The sequence below is a fragment of the Carassius carassius genome, chromosome 7 (assembly GCF_963082965.1).
Source record: "Carassius carassius chromosome 7, fCarCar2.1, whole genome shotgun sequence".
In the NCBI taxonomy this organism is placed as follows: Eukaryota; Metazoa; Chordata; class Actinopteri; order Cypriniformes; family Cyprinidae; genus Carassius; species Carassius carassius.
The window spans coordinates 34,031,873-34,049,270 of NC_081761.1; the positions used below are offsets into that span (position 1 = coordinate 34,031,873).

A 17,398-nucleotide genomic window follows, 5' to 3' on the forward strand; every position below is an offset into this window, starting at 1 on the left:
GTTTGACTACTTTGAGATTTAATCACACTCTTCTCTGTTTCAGATGACTTAGGATCATAAGAAGGATCACCTCCACGAGGATGATATCTGACGTTCTGCACTGGATATTATAAGAGGATGAAAATGCAATCTCTGTCACCAAAACCCGAACAAGTTATATGACCGATCTCCTCGCATCAGTCACCATACTCCTCAACTAAAGAGTTAATTGTTGGCCATCTATAGGAGGTCTTTTAATCAAAACCATGGTGGACAACCGCTATACCACGGCTCTGGTCATCGGCTCTGTGCTGAGCCTGCTCGCCACCGTCTATCTCTCTGTTGCAATGGGTACGCACAACTGGTACCAGTACCACAGCCAGCCGGCCAGCAACGATGCCAACAATGGCTTGGACCTGCAGGCGCTGCAGCAGAAATTTGAGGGAGAGGACGTGAATGAGAGGAACTACAGTGACGCTCTGTTCCAGCTGAACGGCACACTGGGTCTCTGGTGGCGCTGCATTCGGGTGCCCAAACACTTGCCTGGTAAGGAGAGGAACTTATGGTTATCTATTATTATTGTGCAGTTGGTTAAAAATTGATGCTTGCTACACTTTGCTTTCTCTCTCTTCTCACTCTCCGTTTCCTCCTTTCCAGATCTGACAATGACTAAATGTCAGGCCTTTACTTTGCCACAGCAGTGGGAAACCAAGTACAACTCCCCGGGGAATATTAAAAGTGGAGAAGATCTGCTGCGTACATGTACGTCCTGACTTGAAATCAATCATGTACTCGCACCTATATTTTCTAGGGATTTCTTTTGATGATATTCCGTTTGATTTATACACTACCATTTGAAAGGCCAGGGTGGGGTCTTACTGGATAAATAAACACTTTCGAGTAAAGTTGCATTGAACTAAACAAAAGTGACAGTCAAGAGATTTATATTAGGGCTGTCACATTTAGATATTCGAATATATTTTAATACATTGCATGATATTCGATATCCGTTCAAATTAGATTTTTCTCAAAAGTGACAGCCCTAATTTATATTGTTACAAAAGATTTCTGTTTCAAATAAGTGCTGCTCTTTTGAACTCTCCATCATCAAAGAATCCTGAAAAAAGGAATACATCATAGTTTCCTCAAAAATATGAAGCAGCACAACCGTTTTCAACATTGATAATAATATTAATACTTGTTTCTTGAGCAATAAATCAGCTTATTCAAGTGATTTCTGAAAGATCATGTGACACTGACATACTGATGTGGCGTAACGATGCTGAAAATTCAGCTATGTATCATAGGAATAAATTATTTTTTAATTTGAAAACAGTTATTTTAAATTGTAATAAGATTTCCTAATAACACAGTTTTTACTGTATTTTTGATCAAATCAAATAAAATGCAATCTTGGTGAGCAGAAGAGTCTTCTTTCTGAAACGTAAAAAAAAAAAATCTTGCAGACTTTTGAATGGTAGTGTGTATATATTGGGAAGATTTTTATTTCTTTTCATTTATATCAAACATTTAATTTTAAACTTAATGACCAAATAAAAACATATCAAAGCTATATCGGCTAATTTAACTAACAATGAAAAGAGTAAACATAATTTTTAATGCTCATTCCATTCACTTATAATTGTTTATTGTCTAGAAACAGTTACTTTAAGTAAGATTAATTCATATAGTATTTTAAAAATTGAAGTTATTTGCTGTCATCATGTTTTGAATGTTTGTGTCCACAGACCTGTGGAAGTGTCAGTTCCTGTTGCCGCTGGTCTCTGTGGGGCTGGTGTTTCTCGCCGCGTTGATCGGAGTGTGCGCCTGTCTTTGCCGCAGTATCACTCCCACACTATTCGTAGGGCTACTGCATCTGCTGGCCGGTAAGACATTAATAACAGCTAATGGCTATATATATATATATATATAATGAGATCATTATAATTTGACGTTTATTGTTTTCTCAGGCCTGTGTTCCCTGGCCACCGTATGCTGTTTCCTAACGGGCATGCATTTGTTACACAAAATATCCCAGCTCCCCGAGGGTATGGACTATTCTCTGGGCTGGTCCTTGTTTTTGGCTCTGGTCTCGTCACCACTGCAGATCATGGCTGCCGCGCTCTTCATCTGGGCCGCGAGGGGCCACCGCCAACACTACACTCGAATGAAAGCCTACAGGGTTGCTTAGGCAATAGAGGACTGATTATAGAGTCGCCGAAGGGATTTTCTGCTCTTACAGAATGCATTTAGCCATGTTCGTTCAGCTGCTGCTTTTACCACTAACCAAGTTAAAGTTATGAAGGAAAAAATCAGTACATACCGCTCAAAGTTAGTTGGCTAACTAATGTCATCCGTCCACCTGTCGCACTGTCCTGTGAATATATTCATTTCTTGAAGGATCTTCCTACTATATACCTGCCTTTTTAACCACTCGATTAGCATCTGTGCTTCTGAAGATGAGAAACTACACTTCTCAACCACAGACTCGCACTCAATAACAGAAAAGCATCTATAAACCATAAACCGCAGTTATTCAGAGCTTCACCTTTTGTTTAGTCACACAGTTACTCATTTTGATGTGTTAGGTTTAGTTTCATCTCCTCAGCGTGTTTTAAATACTGTATTTTTCGGACTATTAGTCGCACCTAAGTATAAGTCACATCAGTCCAAAAATACGTCATGACGAGAAAAAATAAATCTTAAGTCACATTTATTTATAACGGTATAGACCGTAATGAGCGCCCTCTCGCGGCTGTAGATGGTAATGTTTTCTCTTGGTTCTTGTCAAATTAATTTTGATAAGTCGCACCTGACTATAAGTTGCATGACCAGCCAAACTATGGAAAAAGTGTGACTTATAGTCCGGAAAATATGGTAACATCGGTGTTTTTTATTCTAGCTACTCGGTGACATCTTTAAGCGATAGCATCTTAGCACTTTGCAATCCCAAGATGTAATGGGTTTTGCCTTGGCCTGAAAGACTTAATGTTTGTGTCCATATAAGAATTAACCACTTGAGCCTTTTTTTGGTTTTCTGAACATTTGTTTGCTTATTATTTTTTCTTGTGCTTTGCATTGGTTATACTGTTGTTTACCATTTAGTTTCTCTTTGATAATGTATTTCACATTTGTTTAGTGACTTGATTAGAATCCATTTATAATGGTTTGTGATGGTTCAAGTACAGTAGAAATTTAAAACCATCTCAGCTGTGGTTTATATTTTATACTTCAGTTAAAATATTTAGCTGGTGCACATTATGTGATTTTTACCATGATGTTGTTTTCGATATGCTTTGCAGTTTAGGATTGCATAATGTGAGGTTATGACAACTAAATTAGTACATATAAAGCCACTCTAAACATTGGTGAAATTAGTGCAAAGGCACAATTATATTGTAAATTTTGTGTCACATGATGTGGACGAGTGATTTAAAACATCCAGTTACTGCTGTCATTCATCATGTTTCATGCACTTTTACTAAATATCTGTAGATGACTTTCAGTCAGTTGTAGATTTTACTCAAGGTTTCACTGCCATCATATTAATGCAAAAACCGCACCAGTGGTAAAAATCACACTATGCACATCCAGCTTCACTTGATCTCATTGTGCCATGTGGTTTATTCTGAGTTGTAATACTTGAGGTCACATTTTTTTCAAGTGAGTGTGCTTTTTGTTTTGTCTCTTTATTTTGAGTCCATGAGAGGCTCCATTTTCTCAAAGAAATCAGGCGAGAGCAACAGCATATGAGCAATACAGTCAAGAGGATACCTCACACTCCACTGTGACATCATCATGAAGTCAATACTTCAGACGGTTTGCCTTTTTTATACAGTTTTGTACACGTTCCCATCAAGTGAACATTTTGCTGGTCACAATAAATATCTTTGCATCCAAAACGCTGTTGCTCATGTTTTAGAAGCAGATAATAAGCCATTCATTGTCATATAGCTACAAATAAGTACATAGCATATACCTGAGTTACAAGTGACTGTCAAAAGCATTTTGGTGAAAGTAATCGTGCTGAATTTAATATATTTTCCTCTCTCATCCTTCAGTCTTTCTGCACTCGCACCGTTGGAATTTTCAGCATTATCTTTTTTCCCAAGTGAAAAGCTATACCCTTTTCATAGTAAGCAGCCTCATTGATAAAGAAAGGATGAAGTGTCTCTTCTTCCTTGTAGTTCACAGTTTCTCCAGAAAATGACAAAAATAAAGGGTCTCCCTGCTTGAGGAGACAGAAGTCTTTGTCCTAGACAATAAAAAACAATTTAGATTTTGGGTACATTTCACTTAAGTATCTAGGTCACATTATAATCAAAATCAAGAAAAATTATATTTAGCATGTTTGTTGTCGACATCTTAAAATGCATAAAACATTACATTACTGTATTGTTCCCCAAACTGTTAAATTAAATAACTGCTGGGGGTTTATTAGTTGATGAAGAGCTAATAATTGATTGCATAATAAAATTCTAAACAATAAATTGTTTTAAAATAAAAGCATAAAACACTTGAACACCCAAATTTGAAATATCTTGTTTACCTTCATGTCAATATGACCATTAACTGACATCAAAGAACATGTAAATGTGTTATTTAATTATTGAAATATCTTTAAATATTAGGGGGACTTATGAGCATTTTAAAATGTAATATAATCCTATTACACTTTTAGAATTTGATTACATAATCCAGTTAACGTAATCAATTCCTATCAAGCACTGTTTACCATCATAATAATTGATATTTTTTCCACACAACAATAAATATCATCTAAAAGTTGATTTATTTGACTAATTCCATTCAAAAAGTGAAACTTGAATATTTTATTCATTCATTACACACAGATTGATATATTTCAAATGTTTATTTCTTTTAATTTTGATGATTATAACTGACAACTAAGGAAAATCCCAAATTCAGCATCTCAGAAAATTAGAATTAACTTAAGACCCATAGAAAGAAATGATTTTTAGAAATCTTGGCCAACTGAAAAGGATGAACATGAAAAGTATGAGCATGTACAGCACTCAATACTTAGTTGGGGCTCCTTTTGCCTGAATTACTGCAGCAATGCGGCGTGGCATGGAGTCGATCAGTCTGTGGCACTGCTCAGGTGTTATGAGAGCCCAGGTTACTCTGATAGTGGCCTTCAGCTCTTCTGCATTGTTGGGTCTGGCATATCACATCTTCCCCTTCACAATACCCCATAGATTTTCTCAGTTCCCACACTATTAAAACACTTGCGCATACATGTAAAACACTATATAGCTGTGCATGTATATGAAAGACATGTGGTTACATAGAAACTCCCTCTGATAAACCGCGCTTCTGTTTCCAAATCAACTGAACTTCTGGTTGGGAAGTTGTGGCCTAGTGGTTAGAGAATCCTAACCCATAGGGTTGTGTTTTTGAATCTCAGGCTGGCAATACCACGACTGAGGTGTCCTTGAGCAAGACACCAAACCCCCAACTGCTCCCCAGGTACTGCAACATAAATGCTGTGTGTGTGTTCACTGCTGTGTGTGTGTTCACTGCTGTGTGTGTGTTCACTGCTGTGTGTGTGCACAGAAAAGTTTGCGGGCCAACTAAGAAAAGGAATACCATGGTCCTTAAACCAGGAACTGGTAGCTTTGGCACTGTGTGCAGGAGCCAAGTCCTGTTGGAAAATGAAATCTGCATCTCCATAAAGTTGGTCAACAGCAGGAAGCATGAAGTGCTCTAAAACTTCCTGGTATACGGCTGCGTTGACCTTGGACCTCAGAAAACACAGTGGACCAACACCAGCAGATGACATGGCAGCCCAAACCATCACTGACTGTAGAAACTTTACATTGGACCTCAAGCAATGTGGATCGTGTGCCTCTCCTCTCTTCCTCCAGACGAGACGCTTCTGATGCTGTCTGTTGTTCAAGAGTGGCTTGACACAAGGAATGCGACAGCTGGAACCCATGTCTTGCATACGTCTGGTTCTTGAAGCACTGACTCCAGCTGCAGTCCACTCTTTGTGAATCTCCCCCACATTTTTGAATGGGTTTTGTTTCACAATCCTCTCCAGGATGCAGTTATCCCTTTTGCTTGTGCACTTTTTGGGATTGTCCTTAGTTGTCAGTTATAATCATCAAAATTAAAAGACATTTGAAATATATCAGTCTGTGTGTAATGAATGAATAAAATATACAAGTTTCATTTTTTAATGGAATTAGTGAAATAAATCAACTTTTTGATGATATTCTAATTATATGACCAGCATCTGTAAAATAAATAGCAGAATGACTGGCACCTGCAGCTGAGGATGAATGGCAGCAGTCAGAGTACGAGTCTTTGGATCTCTGGGATAATCAACACTTTTGATAAACTTAAAGGCTTCTACATCTCCGCCTTCAAACACCGTTCCTGAAAACAACAGTTCAAAATATAACACACTTAATAATAAAGTATTACAGAAAGTACACAGGTAGGCCACATTTGTTTATATCTTACAGTACCTGAGTTGAATTTGTGGATCCAGTCTATTGTCAAGTCGACGGCCTCTTTCATAATGATATAGATGTCAGCTCTTATGACCCCATGCGGCTGCGGCCCGACCTCTAGAGCTACAGAAGCACAGCTCATCTGAATGTGCATTTGTGGTTGAGTACACAAACAAATGCACTGAGATGATCACCATCACTTACTAAAGCCATGCTTGGACACAGACTCCAAGGAATAAGAATCACTAATCGGGACATCCAGTACCAGAACTCTCACAGGAACCTTGGTTATCGTAGTCTTAAATGTGTACACAACAACACACAACATCAAAACACACGTGCTCATAAACAAAAACAAAGGTCTGTGGTTCTTAACTGTTTTTCTTCAGGACCTGTATTTTACATTGAATATTCTGTATTTTCAGTGATGTGTCGTAAATGATTACAAGTAATCTGGTTACATAATCAGATTCCATAAATGTAGTACTTGTAATTATATTTCTGTCTAAAATGTTAACAATCAGATCACAATTACTTTTTCATGGATTGCATAATTTTAAGATGCAGTCTGTAAGTTTTGCCTCTTTGTTGCCATCTCCGTCTGTTATTTGTGAAATTATCATCTTTGCATGGCTCCAGTGGAAGAATCTGATGTTTTGAGGAGTATCATATTGTCATCTAAACAAGTAACAAGTCTGCCACTATTGTTCTGACCAGCTGCGGAAAAGCCACTTCAAACCATGCAAATTATTATTACTGTTACATTTCGTTCTCAAACTGTCATGGCATCAGCATTGCGTGATTTCCATTTCTGTACAGTCTAATTGTCATACCATTCGAATTTCATATAAATATATTCTTTTACCCCAAAATCTAAATTATTCATAAAACTGGTTCTCTTTAAAATACAAAATTTGTGTAACCCAACACAGGCTATCTGTGATCAGATGCACATTTAAAACTTGAATATAATTGAATTTCCGTCACGTGTTTCATAAACACATAATCCTTTCTGGATTACAATCCGCCATCAAAATGATACATTTAATTATTCCAGCTGCTGTGAGAAAAGGCTCAGATTAGAAAACGTTATTATAAGCTTCATGAGCTAGGACCACGTCACAAATGAGCTATGAAATAGTTAATTGAACAGGATGTTGGGGAATGAGGATGAAGGGGTAGAGTGAATGAGATGATGGTCAGGTTAATCGGGGCATCTAGAATTGATTGCCCAGAGAGACTCAGAGTGGGGGTATCATCTCCATCGAAGTCAGGTGATTGTTTGGGGCACGGCCTTCGCTCCCGAACCTCTGTTAATAAGTCAACTCCCTTTACCGTTGTGAATTGGGCTACGGTTAGGAGATTGCTTTGAACACTAACTGTCTATGTACTTGCTCAATAAATAATTTCTGATCATTTTTAACCAAAAAAAGTTACAGAATAAAGCTTTAACATTTGCATGTTCTCAGATGACAAGTAATGGACATATATATTTCTTTACTATAACTATAATTCTCATTTAAATCTATAAACTAAAGTAATGCTATCCCGATTTTTCCCTTGCTGTCTGTCCATTTTTTCCCCTGGCTTTCTGTCCAATTTTTGGTCACAGCAACCCACCAGTTGAGAACGACTGACCTTGTTTCCAGTATGGTGTACACTGAAGCACACTAGAAATGTTCTTGCCTGTAGGTATTTGCAGATGTGCAGGGTCACACAGTCACTGGTGGTGTAATGGATGGGAGTGAGACCCATGTTGGATGTGGTGTTATGAAGGTCACAGATCAAGTCTATTGCATCTGTGGATCCTTTCAGCCCCAGAAGATTGTTCAGTTCCTGAGCACGCAGGACTTCATACGGGCTGCTGTCTGTAATAGGAGAACTGCAAGAAAGAGCTACACAGTAACATATTTGAATGTAGAAATTTATTTACTAGATTTCTGTTAACCAGAGTTGCTACACAACTAGTCAACATCCACCTATCCCAGGTGTACCATATACACTGAGACCCCAGAAAACCTCTGAGGAATTTTTGGAACTTTAAAATTGACATTTTTAGGCTGATCTGCCTCAGCAGTGTAAGCACCCTCGTCAATGCTTGAGATGACCAATCAAATCAAAGTAGGCTGAATTTATTGTGAATGTTAGCACGAAGCATCAGTTTTAATGCTGAAAGAGAGCTAGGTAAGACGGAAGTAGTTAAACATTTAATATTTCACAACTGTTTTACAATAGACCCTTTTCTCAATGGTCATCAGCATCATAAATCCTCCAAAGTTTTTATATTTTCATTTTTATTGTGTGAACAGTTTAATTGTATGTAAATTTATACCAATGTATTTTGTATAACATAATTTTGCCTCGAATTACAGAAAAAATAAAATAAAATAATAATAACGATAAAGCAGAGGGTGTTTCTAATTATGACTTCCGCTACTGAGAAACCCAGATATTTGAAAAAGGTCTATAGAAATGTTCCATAGGGGACAGTATTATCCAGTAATGCAAACTACTCAACATTTTGCTAAGATTGCATCTAAATTTCATGTAATTCCTGAATTTGATGAGACAACAAGCATTTTACATTTTCAACATATATATGGGAAGCCATTTGAGACGAAACCCATTGAAACACTAGCAATACACATTGAAAACTTGCGATACACGTTGAAACACTTGCGCATACATGTAAAACACTATATTACGGTGCATGTATATGAAAGCCATGTGGTTACATAGAAACTCTTTGCATAAACCGCGCTTCTGTTTCCAAATGAACTGAACTTCTGGTTGGGAAGTTGTGGCCTAGTGGTTAGAGACTCCTAACCCTAGGGTTGTGTTTTTGAATCTCAGGCTGGCAATACCACGACTGAGGTGTCCTTGAGTAAGACACCAAACCCCCAACTGCTCCCCAGGTGCTGCAGCATAAACGCTGTGTGTGTGTTCACTGCTGTGTGTGTGCACTTTGGATGGGTTAAATTCAGAGCACAAATTCTGATTATGGGTTGTATAATCCTTACCTGACTGATAATAAATTGTTACATTTGATCTACTCTGACTTACTCTGAAATTATTTTCTCAAGTAGATTAAGTGAAGGCTATGTTTCCACAAATCTGCGTTCAGGGTTAAGCTCATACTAAAACTCAGACTAGATGGAGCATAGGGCACATCAGGTGAGGTTTTAGATTTCTGGCTAAACTGCTTGACTTTAGTTAAGTTGTACTCAGTTGCATTAACTATGGGGGGCTAGTAAAAGTACTGGTCATAACCGCTGGTTATTGTCTCAGCTTTAATTAAGTTGTACGTAGTTATATAACTGTCGGGGGCTAGACAGGTAGTGCTAGCATAACGCTGATTATTGTTTTGAGCTTTAACTAAGTTGTACATGGGTAACTGAGGAGGACTACTAGTCATAACCTCTGGCTACTGTTTAGACTGGCGAGTTTGTGATCGTGGGGCACACGTAGAAGAACGGCCGTCGTGGGGCACCCTGAGCGACATAGATTCCTAATGAACGAGTAAAATAAAGTTAAGAGTTAAATTAGAATAATCAAATGTCAGAGAATAACAATAATAATTAGAGACCAACAAACAACCAATTTGCCTTTTAACCTAAATTCGAGGTCATACTAAAATGGAGTCAGATTAGATAAGAAAATGGAGTCAGATTAAATAATTAAATGGAGTCAGATTTGAGTTTAACCTAAACTGAATAACTTTACGCGCTGAAAGACCGAACACGCAGGAAACCTTCATCCAGCACCGGATACTGCCTGGACCTTACAGGGTAACCATACTTGGCTGTATGTCACATCACTAACTATTCACCAACTAACCAACAATGAAACGACTTCTGGACACACTGAAAATGTTTATGCTCTCTCAAAGTGCAGTCTTTGTGCAGGTACAACAGTAGGTGGGCGATTACAGGGTATATGCAAAGAGTTTCTATGTAACCACACGTCTTTCATATATATGCACAAATATATAGTGTTTCCCATGTACACGCAAGTGTTTCACATGTACTGTATGCGCAAGTGTTTCAATGGGTTTCGTCTCAAACGGCTTCCCATTATAATATATTTTGCTTTTAGAAGAAACAATAGACCTAATTCAGAACTTTTAAATTTTTTTTTTAATCCACTCCATGTTGCAGTCCCACATCTCACCTCACCTCAGCGTGTCTCTGGTGAAGCAGCGGTTCATATCCGTGTCAATGTATCTTCTGCACTCTTTCACAGCCATTGGGTTTGACAGCACAGTTGTTACAGGAATCGGCCACACACCCTCTCCCTTCTCTTTCCGCTGTCGCTCCATCTCCTGCACAACATACACACCGGACAGCTCGTTCCCATGGGTGCCGCCACACACGGCCATACGAGCCAATGCTGGCAGGAACACTAACGCCATCTACAACAGAAAAGTACACTTTGAGTTTTCAAATGGTATGGCAATATTTTAATGTCTGTCTAATTCAGATTAACCCATAATATAATAAAGTTATGTACTTTACTTATGATTTGTAGTTGTAGATGATATGTAGAACTGATGAGAGAGTAACCCAAAAAAAAAAAAAAAAAAAAAAAAAAAAAAAATTATAATACCATGGAGGAGGTCAACAGAACATACGCTGACTATTTTGCATGGTTGGCACAACAGACTGGAAACTGCACTCTTAACAATAACAAAAGTGAATTGTTGCATTTGAGAAAAACAATTATTTAATGAAAATGACTGAAAATGAAAATAAAGCAATGGACAAAGGGTTATTATTGTTTACTACAATTTACTAGAGAGAGAGAGAGAGAGAGAGAGAGAGAAGATAGCTTTCATACATCACACTTCACGAATTCCATTCAAACTTTGTAATGTGGTTTCTAATAAAGTTATGCCTGCAGCCTGACTAGTGGGTAACTTTATTATGTCTGTGTTTACGCTCATTTGTTGAGTGTTTATCCATGCGTGTACACCTTTAAGAACATGTGATCATGGTATTAGTTTAAGATCTGCTGTTAGAGGGAGTTTTGCTGTTTTCCTTTAGAAGGAAGTGTTCTGTAGCTTTCTTAAATAATATGCATTTATTGAAGACCATTATTACCAGCTGTCTCACATTTTACAACAACATGCAACATATCAGAGCAACAGCTCTAAAAATGAAAGGTAATCCTACTGCTATTTTTAATACAGAAGTAATGCTGTTTCACTTCTTCTTCCGGCTGCTTTCCCTCTAATCGTCTTACTGAGTGAAGCTGCACAAGGGACAGCAGACCTTTGGACACATACGTGTGACAGAGTATGCATGCAGACACACATTCAGTCGGTACAGGCCTAATCTAACCTCAGGGGCCACAACACAGCAGGAGCCGCATCTGCACATACCCCCCCCACACACATTAATAGTTTAAGACATTCTTCCCCAGCTGCTCAAACACAGTAACGTATATGCAATGATTTACCGCGACCTTCTCTGTCTGCTTCAGTCACCAGCCCTGGATCATCTTCCACACATGACTCTTACTTCCACTGAAGCTCCAGTATGAAGCAAGCATTTGCTGACTCATACATGCACTAAAAAGAAAGGGTGTGTGGAATAAAATCAATGGGGGAAGGATAAACATGACAAATGAGAGGACCGCAGAACTGGCTCCTGCCCGACTTTCATAACAAACCGGTATTTCCTGTCACAGTTTCCTACTACTTCCGATCTCAGTGCATAAACACCCGCTGTTAAAAAACAGCCAATTAAAAAAAAAAAAACTTCTTTGGTTGTAATCACTGTTTGTGCTAACTTATGATACCTCTATAAGCATTGAAAATTCAGTAAACTTAACAAACTTCCTTATAATGTCCTGTTGCCCTGTATAGATCTGCTAGAGGGTGTAGCAGTCTCTAATCTATCTGTGTATGTTCATGTGTTTGGGAGGAGGCGTGGCTTTGGAGAGTGATTTATAGGGAGGATGGGATCTTATGTTTTTAAAGCTAGCTTGCTATTGCTAACCTCTCCGAAATGCCTACTCTACCTGTAAAGATAAACTGTTAAGGGCAACTTAAAGCAAGGGTTCTGAAGTTGCTTAATATGGAGCCACCTTGTGATCAAGTTTCACAAACTTTTCTATGCACACTTGTTTTTACATGATGTACGAATCTTTCCATTTTTGTAATGGTAGGAGATTTAGATTTGACATTATTAGGTGCTGAAATTTGATTGGATGCTGGCAGACTTGTTTTTTTATGTATTGGAGTCATATTACAGAATAGGACTGTTCGACTTGAAGCAGTGCTTCGCAGACTGATTGTTGTATGACATCAAAATACAGTAAGAGCTATACAGAGAAGACAGCCCTTCATGCTTTTGAATCACTCTTGCAGTACTTGAATGTCATACAGTCGAACACACTTAATATAATAGGACATCCACCAAATACATTCATGCGGTTGCGATGTCATTAAGGATTTTCAGTTGTAGTGCCCTCAATTGGTGCAATTCCCAAATAACTTGCCGTGCGTCCTCAGTATTTTCTGGAGTTTGTGTATCAAGTTTTAATATATTTGGACGTGCATGCTTATACATACACACACCACTTTAACAAATAAACAATATTTTAGTAACTTTTTAGGGATAAAAAAAATTGTTTCTAAACTTAATATAGCACCACCTAGTTTCCACAAGACATGTGTTAGCTTGCCTGATTAGCAGGTGTTATAATGAACTTTCCTCTTAAGTTTTGTGTCTCTGTGATGTAAGGCTCTGACGGCCAGACATGTTTTCACACTATCACTTTGATTTGTGGTTCTCAGCTGGTTTTGCTTCAAGGCCGAATGAAACGAAATGTCTTTAAAAAGAAGCAATAATATTTATTATAACCATAAACTGCAAAGGCCCAACAATATAAAAAATTAATAACATGACATAGGCTGGGAAATTCACAATTTTGTAAATGCCTAAACAGCAGAAGTTACAGCCTTACATGTATAAGACATGTGGGACTAAATATTGAATTTCATTTTTAATAATGTGTAATATGTGACTGAACGCATTGATTTTGACAACTTAATTAGCTTTGAATTTTCATATAACTACAAATATGTATGTACATGATGTCTACCTGAGTTATAAGTGATTGCAAAATTGTTAAAATCATTTAAGTGGCATTCGGTCTTCTTAAAATCATCTGATTGATGTTAGATTTTTTGGGTTTTATATCCTTTCCTCTCCAATCCTTCAGTCTTTCTGCACTTGCACTGTTGGAATTGTCAGTGTCAACTTCTTAGCCAAGTGAAAAGCAATTCCTTTTTCATAATAGGCAGCCTCATTGATAAAGAAAGGATGAAGCATCTCTTCTTCATCATACTTCACGGTTTCTCCAGAAAATGTAAGAAACAAAGGGTCTCCCTGCTTGAGGAGACAGAAGTCTTTGTCCTAGGGAAACAAAAAACATTTTAGATGAGATCTTTTTTCTCCATCACTAATATAAATGGTCCTAAAGCGAGCTTGAGCTCAGGCATGAAATATGATCTGGACATGTGGTTCATAGCATCATCATTGCCGATTCTGTGTGTAAATATCATAAATAGCAGAATGACTGGCACCTGCAGCTGAGGATGAATGGCAGCAGTGAGACCCCGAGTCTTTGGATCTCTGGGATAATCAACAGTTTTGATAAACTTGAAGGCTTCTACATCCCCGCCTTCAAACACCGTTCCTGAAAACAACATAGTTTGAAATAAGTCACAATTACAACAGTCAAATATAAACCAAAATGGTTTATATCTTACAGTACCTGAGTTGAATTTGTGGATCCAGTCTATTGTCAAGTCGACGGCCTCTTTCATAATGATATAGATGTCAGCTCTGATGACCCCATGCGGCTGCGGCCCGACCTCTAGAGCTACAGAAGCACAGCTCATCTGAATGTGCATTTGTGGTTGAGTACACAAACAAATGCACTGAGATGATCACCATCACTTACTAAAGCCATGCTTGGATACCGACTCCAAGTTATAAGCGTCACAAATAGGGAAATCCAGTACCAGAACTCTCACAGGCACATTGGTTATCTTAGTCTTAAATGTGTACATGACAACACAAAGCATCAAAACACACATGCATAGGCACAAAAAACAAAACAAAACATGTTCTACTCATGGAATGGTCAACGCAGTTAAAATGGAACATTTACAAAAACACAGGTGTGTGGTTCTTCACTGGTTTTGCTTCAGGAACCAGATTCTACACTGAATATTAAGTACAACTGTTTGTGACGTGTACAACTTGCTGTCTGTTCAATTTTGGGTCAAACCTCCTACCAGTTGAGAACGACTGCCCTTAGTTTCTAGTACGGCATTTATTGAAGCACACTAGAAATGTTCTTGCCTGTAGGTATTTGCAGATGTGCAGGGTTACACAGTCACTAGTCGTGTAATGGATGAGTGTGAGACCCATGTTGGATGTGGTGTTATGAAGGTCACAGATCATGTCTGTTGCATCGGTTGATCCTTTCAGCCCCAGCAGATTGTTCAGTTCCTGAGCACGCCGGACTTCATACGGGCTGCTGTCTGTAATAGGAGAACTGCAAGAGAGAGGTGATATTAGATTCACATCAATTCACATTTTTACATATATAAATACAGTTAGGCCCATATATATATATAACACAAATGTGAACCTTTCATTACCCATAATGGGGCACTTTAATATACTATTTGTTCGAATAATAAAATCAATTTCTTTATGGTGGTGTTGACTTCTTTCTGTAAGTTAGTAAAATGAAGATGGCAGCATCGCGGAAAGTTATCAGGAAAGCCTCGTCTGCGTTTAAATCAGATGGAAGACAATGGTTTATTTACTTTAAATTTAACACTAATTTACTTTCAAATGACCCAATTGCTGAAATGTCTGCACAACTTTTTTGTACAAGTTCAGGTTACATTGTTCCAAATACCTGTAGCAGCACAGCAGTGCATACCTGTTCACATTTAATTAAGGTGGACTAGAATAGACTGTAATGCAAATAGTTGAGTTTGCCAGGTGCATACAAGATTTATGACAGGTTTTCAGGTCAGTTTGTCTGCTTGACAATCCCATTTTGCACTGCAGCAATAAAACTGAAGTGAGATGTTTCTTTTTAGTTAAAACAGCTATTTCCAAAGTTTTCCTTTGGGGACATAATTTGAAGTTGGAAAAAAGTATAAATTGCGATATAAATCGCAGAGCATCGCAATATATTTAAAATTGCAATATTATTGTATTAGGATGTGATAATATCGCGATAATACCGTATCGTGGGGCCTCTGGTGATTCTTACCTCTACTCAGCAACATCTATCCTGCTGACAGCATCCATAGTATTTCTTTCCACACAATTAATTTCAGTGGCTACTGTCAAGTATTTGGTTACCAAAATTCTTCCAAATAATTCTTAGATTGACTAACTGATGATAGAACTTTCATTTCTGGATTTCCTTTTAAAAACTGGGGAAGTCTGATGCATTCAAGTGAATTGGTTTGTCCTAAAGGGATTTCTTTCTCATTTTGTAAAGTCAGATTCATTCTAGTGAATAAGCTTGTTCTAAACAGAGCCTGCTTTTTATTTCTTTATCCATTACTACTGTATATAATTATCTAACTATCTTTTTTTAAATAAATAATTCACTCACACAACTACACTCCATGTTGCAGTCCCACATCTCATCTCACCTCAGCGTGTCTCTGGTGAAGCAGCGGTTCATATCCGTGTCAATGTATCTTCTGCACTCTTTCACAGCCATTGGGTTTGACAGCACAGTTGTTACAGGAATCGGCCACACACCCTCTCCCTTCTCTTTCCGCTGTCGCTCCATCTCCTGCACAACATACACACCGGACAGCTCGTTCCCATGGGTGCCGCCACACACGGCCATACGAGCCAATGCTGGCAGGAACACTAACGCCATCTACAACAGAAAAGTAATTACACTCTTATTTTGTTTTCAGAGGTTTTGTGCATAATAGATTGCATCCCTTATAACAGATTGATACATCTCAGTATTCAGAGTTCAGGAGGGGAAAAACCAACACAATCTAGATAAACTTATCTAATGAGAACAAAAAACCTAACCTGCCTTTATTAGTAGACTGTTAGTATGTATTTGGCTTTCATACATCACATTCTAGAATTCCAAACTGTGTAATGCACTTTCTAATAAAGTTATGGCCAAATAGTGGGTAACAATTACACCAGTATACTCCCATTTGGCAGGTATTTACCCATGTGTGTATACCTTTAAGAACATGTGACCATGGTATTTAGTTTAGCTCTGTTGCTAGTAGAAGTTTCGCTGTTTTACTTCGATTTTGAAACTAAGTATTATGTTGCTGTTAAACTGTGTTCATTTATTGAAGAATATTACAGAGTAGTAGTCTCTGTACTAGAGTAAAGGCTACAAATGTGAAAGGAAAAGCTCCTACTGTTGTTTCTAATGTCGTTATATGCTCCTTCTTCCAACTGCTTTTCCTCTAATAGTCTCACTGAGTGAAGTTTGGACACATGAGGTGTGACAGGGCATGCAAAACACGAGACAATGATTTACCACGTCCTTCTTCTTCTTCTCTGTCTGCTTCAGTCACCAGCCCTGGATCATCTTTCAGACATGACTCTCACTTTCATTGGAGCTCCAGCAAGAAGCGAGCGTTTTGCTGACTGGAATATGCACTAAAAAGAGAGCGGTGTGTGATTATTTTTACCTAAACATAACGACTCTTAACGTTACATAATGACAGAGAAAGCGGGGAAGCGTTTCAGTATTTCCTGTTACTGTTCCCTCGCACTTCCTCAGGAGGAGATGAACGGATGCTGTTTAATTATGTCTCAACAAAATGAGAATAGTAATTATTAATATTATAAATTATATAAGCTGATATTCATACATGTTTTCCATGTCCCCTGAGTGCACTGCGCATG

General features: G+C 38.0%; 3 protein-coding genes across 4 annotated transcripts; 1 reads left to right on the top strand and 2 right to left on the bottom strand.

Moving 5' to 3' along the window:
- LOC132144012 (claudin domain-containing protein 1-like) lies at nucleotides 1-3,881 on the top strand. The gene is made up of 4 exons (XM_059554706.1): nucleotides 1-538; nucleotides 644-741; nucleotides 1,728-1,865; nucleotides 1,950-3,881. The coding sequence occupies exons 1-4, from the start codon at nucleotides 246-248 to the stop codon at nucleotides 2,168-2,170; spliced, it is 750 nt and encodes a 249-aa protein (XP_059410689.1). The 5' UTR covers nucleotides 1-245; the 3' UTR covers nucleotides 2,171-3,881.
- LOC132144013 (N-acyl-aromatic-L-amino acid amidohydrolase (carboxylate-forming) B-like) lies at nucleotides 3,645-11,022 on the bottom strand. Its single transcript, XM_059554707.1, has 7 exons — nucleotides 10,973-11,022; nucleotides 10,634-10,869; nucleotides 8,145-8,340; nucleotides 6,663-6,756; nucleotides 6,474-6,581; nucleotides 6,269-6,381; nucleotides 3,645-4,234 (listed from the first exon to the last, which is right to left on the bottom strand). The coding sequence occupies exons 2-7, from the start codon at nucleotides 10,867-10,869 to the stop codon at nucleotides 4,037-4,039; spliced, it is 945 nt and encodes a 314-aa protein (XP_059410690.1). The 5' UTR covers nucleotides 10,973-11,022; the 3' UTR covers nucleotides 3,645-4,036.
- A 2,267-nt stretch (nucleotides 11,023-13,289) lies between these two features.
- Nucleotides 13,290-17,398, bottom strand: LOC132144014 (N-acyl-aromatic-L-amino acid amidohydrolase (carboxylate-forming) B-like). Of its 2 annotated transcripts, none has more exons than XM_059554709.1 (7): nucleotides 17,028-17,398; nucleotides 16,156-16,391; nucleotides 14,834-15,029; nucleotides 14,430-14,523; nucleotides 14,241-14,348; nucleotides 14,050-14,162; nucleotides 13,290-13,879 (listed from the first exon to the last, which is right to left on the bottom strand). In XM_059554709.1, exons 2-7 carry the CDS (start codon nucleotides 16,389-16,391, stop codon nucleotides 13,682-13,684), a joined length of 945 nt encoding a protein of 314 aa, XP_059410692.1. In that variant the 5' UTR covers nucleotides 17,028-17,398; the 3' UTR covers nucleotides 13,290-13,681. The 2 variants fall into 2 exon arrangements, with proteins under 2 accessions (XP_059410692.1, XP_059410693.1); XM_059554710.1 differs by lacking the exon at nucleotides 17,028-17,398 and adding an exon at nucleotides 16,906-17,017.

Excerpts from the sequence above, each read along its gene's own strand:
- LOC132144012 (XM_059554706.1), top strand. The coding sequence starts at position 246 with ATGGTGGACAACCGCTATACCACGGCTCTGGTCATCGGCTCTGTGCTG. Across the intron at positions 742-1,727 it reads AGAAGATCTGCTGCGTACAT|ACCTGTGGAAGTGTCAGTTC; the intron begins GTACGTCCTGAC and ends TTGTGTCCACAG. Across the intron at positions 1,866-1,949 it reads GCTACTGCATCTGCTGGCCG|GCCTGTGTTCCCTGGCCACC; the intron begins GTAAGACATTAA and ends TTGTTTTCTCAG.
- LOC132144013 (XM_059554707.1), bottom strand. The coding sequence starts at position 10,869 with ATGGCGTTAGTGTTCCTGCCAGCATTGGCTCGTATGGCCGTGTGTGGC. Across the intron at positions 6,757-8,144 it reads ACATCTGCAAATACCTACAG|ACTACGATAACCAAGGTTCC; the intron begins GCAAGAACATTT and ends TACACATTTAAG. Across the intron at positions 4,235-6,268 it reads CCATTCATCCTCAGCTGCAG|GACAAAGACTTCTGTCTCCT; the intron begins GTGCCAGTCATT and ends TTTATTGTCTAG.
- LOC132144014 (XM_059554709.1), bottom strand. The coding sequence starts at position 16,391 with ATGGCGTTAGTGTTCCTGCCAGCATTGGCTCGTATGGCCGTGTGTGGC. Across the intron at positions 14,524-14,833 it reads ACATCTGCAAATACCTACAG|ACTAAGATAACCAATGTGCC; the intron begins GCAAGAACATTT and ends TACACATTTAAG. Across the intron at positions 13,880-14,049 it reads CCATTCATCCTCAGCTGCAG|GACAAAGACTTCTGTCTCCT; the intron begins GTGCCAGTCATT and ends TTGTTTCCCTAG.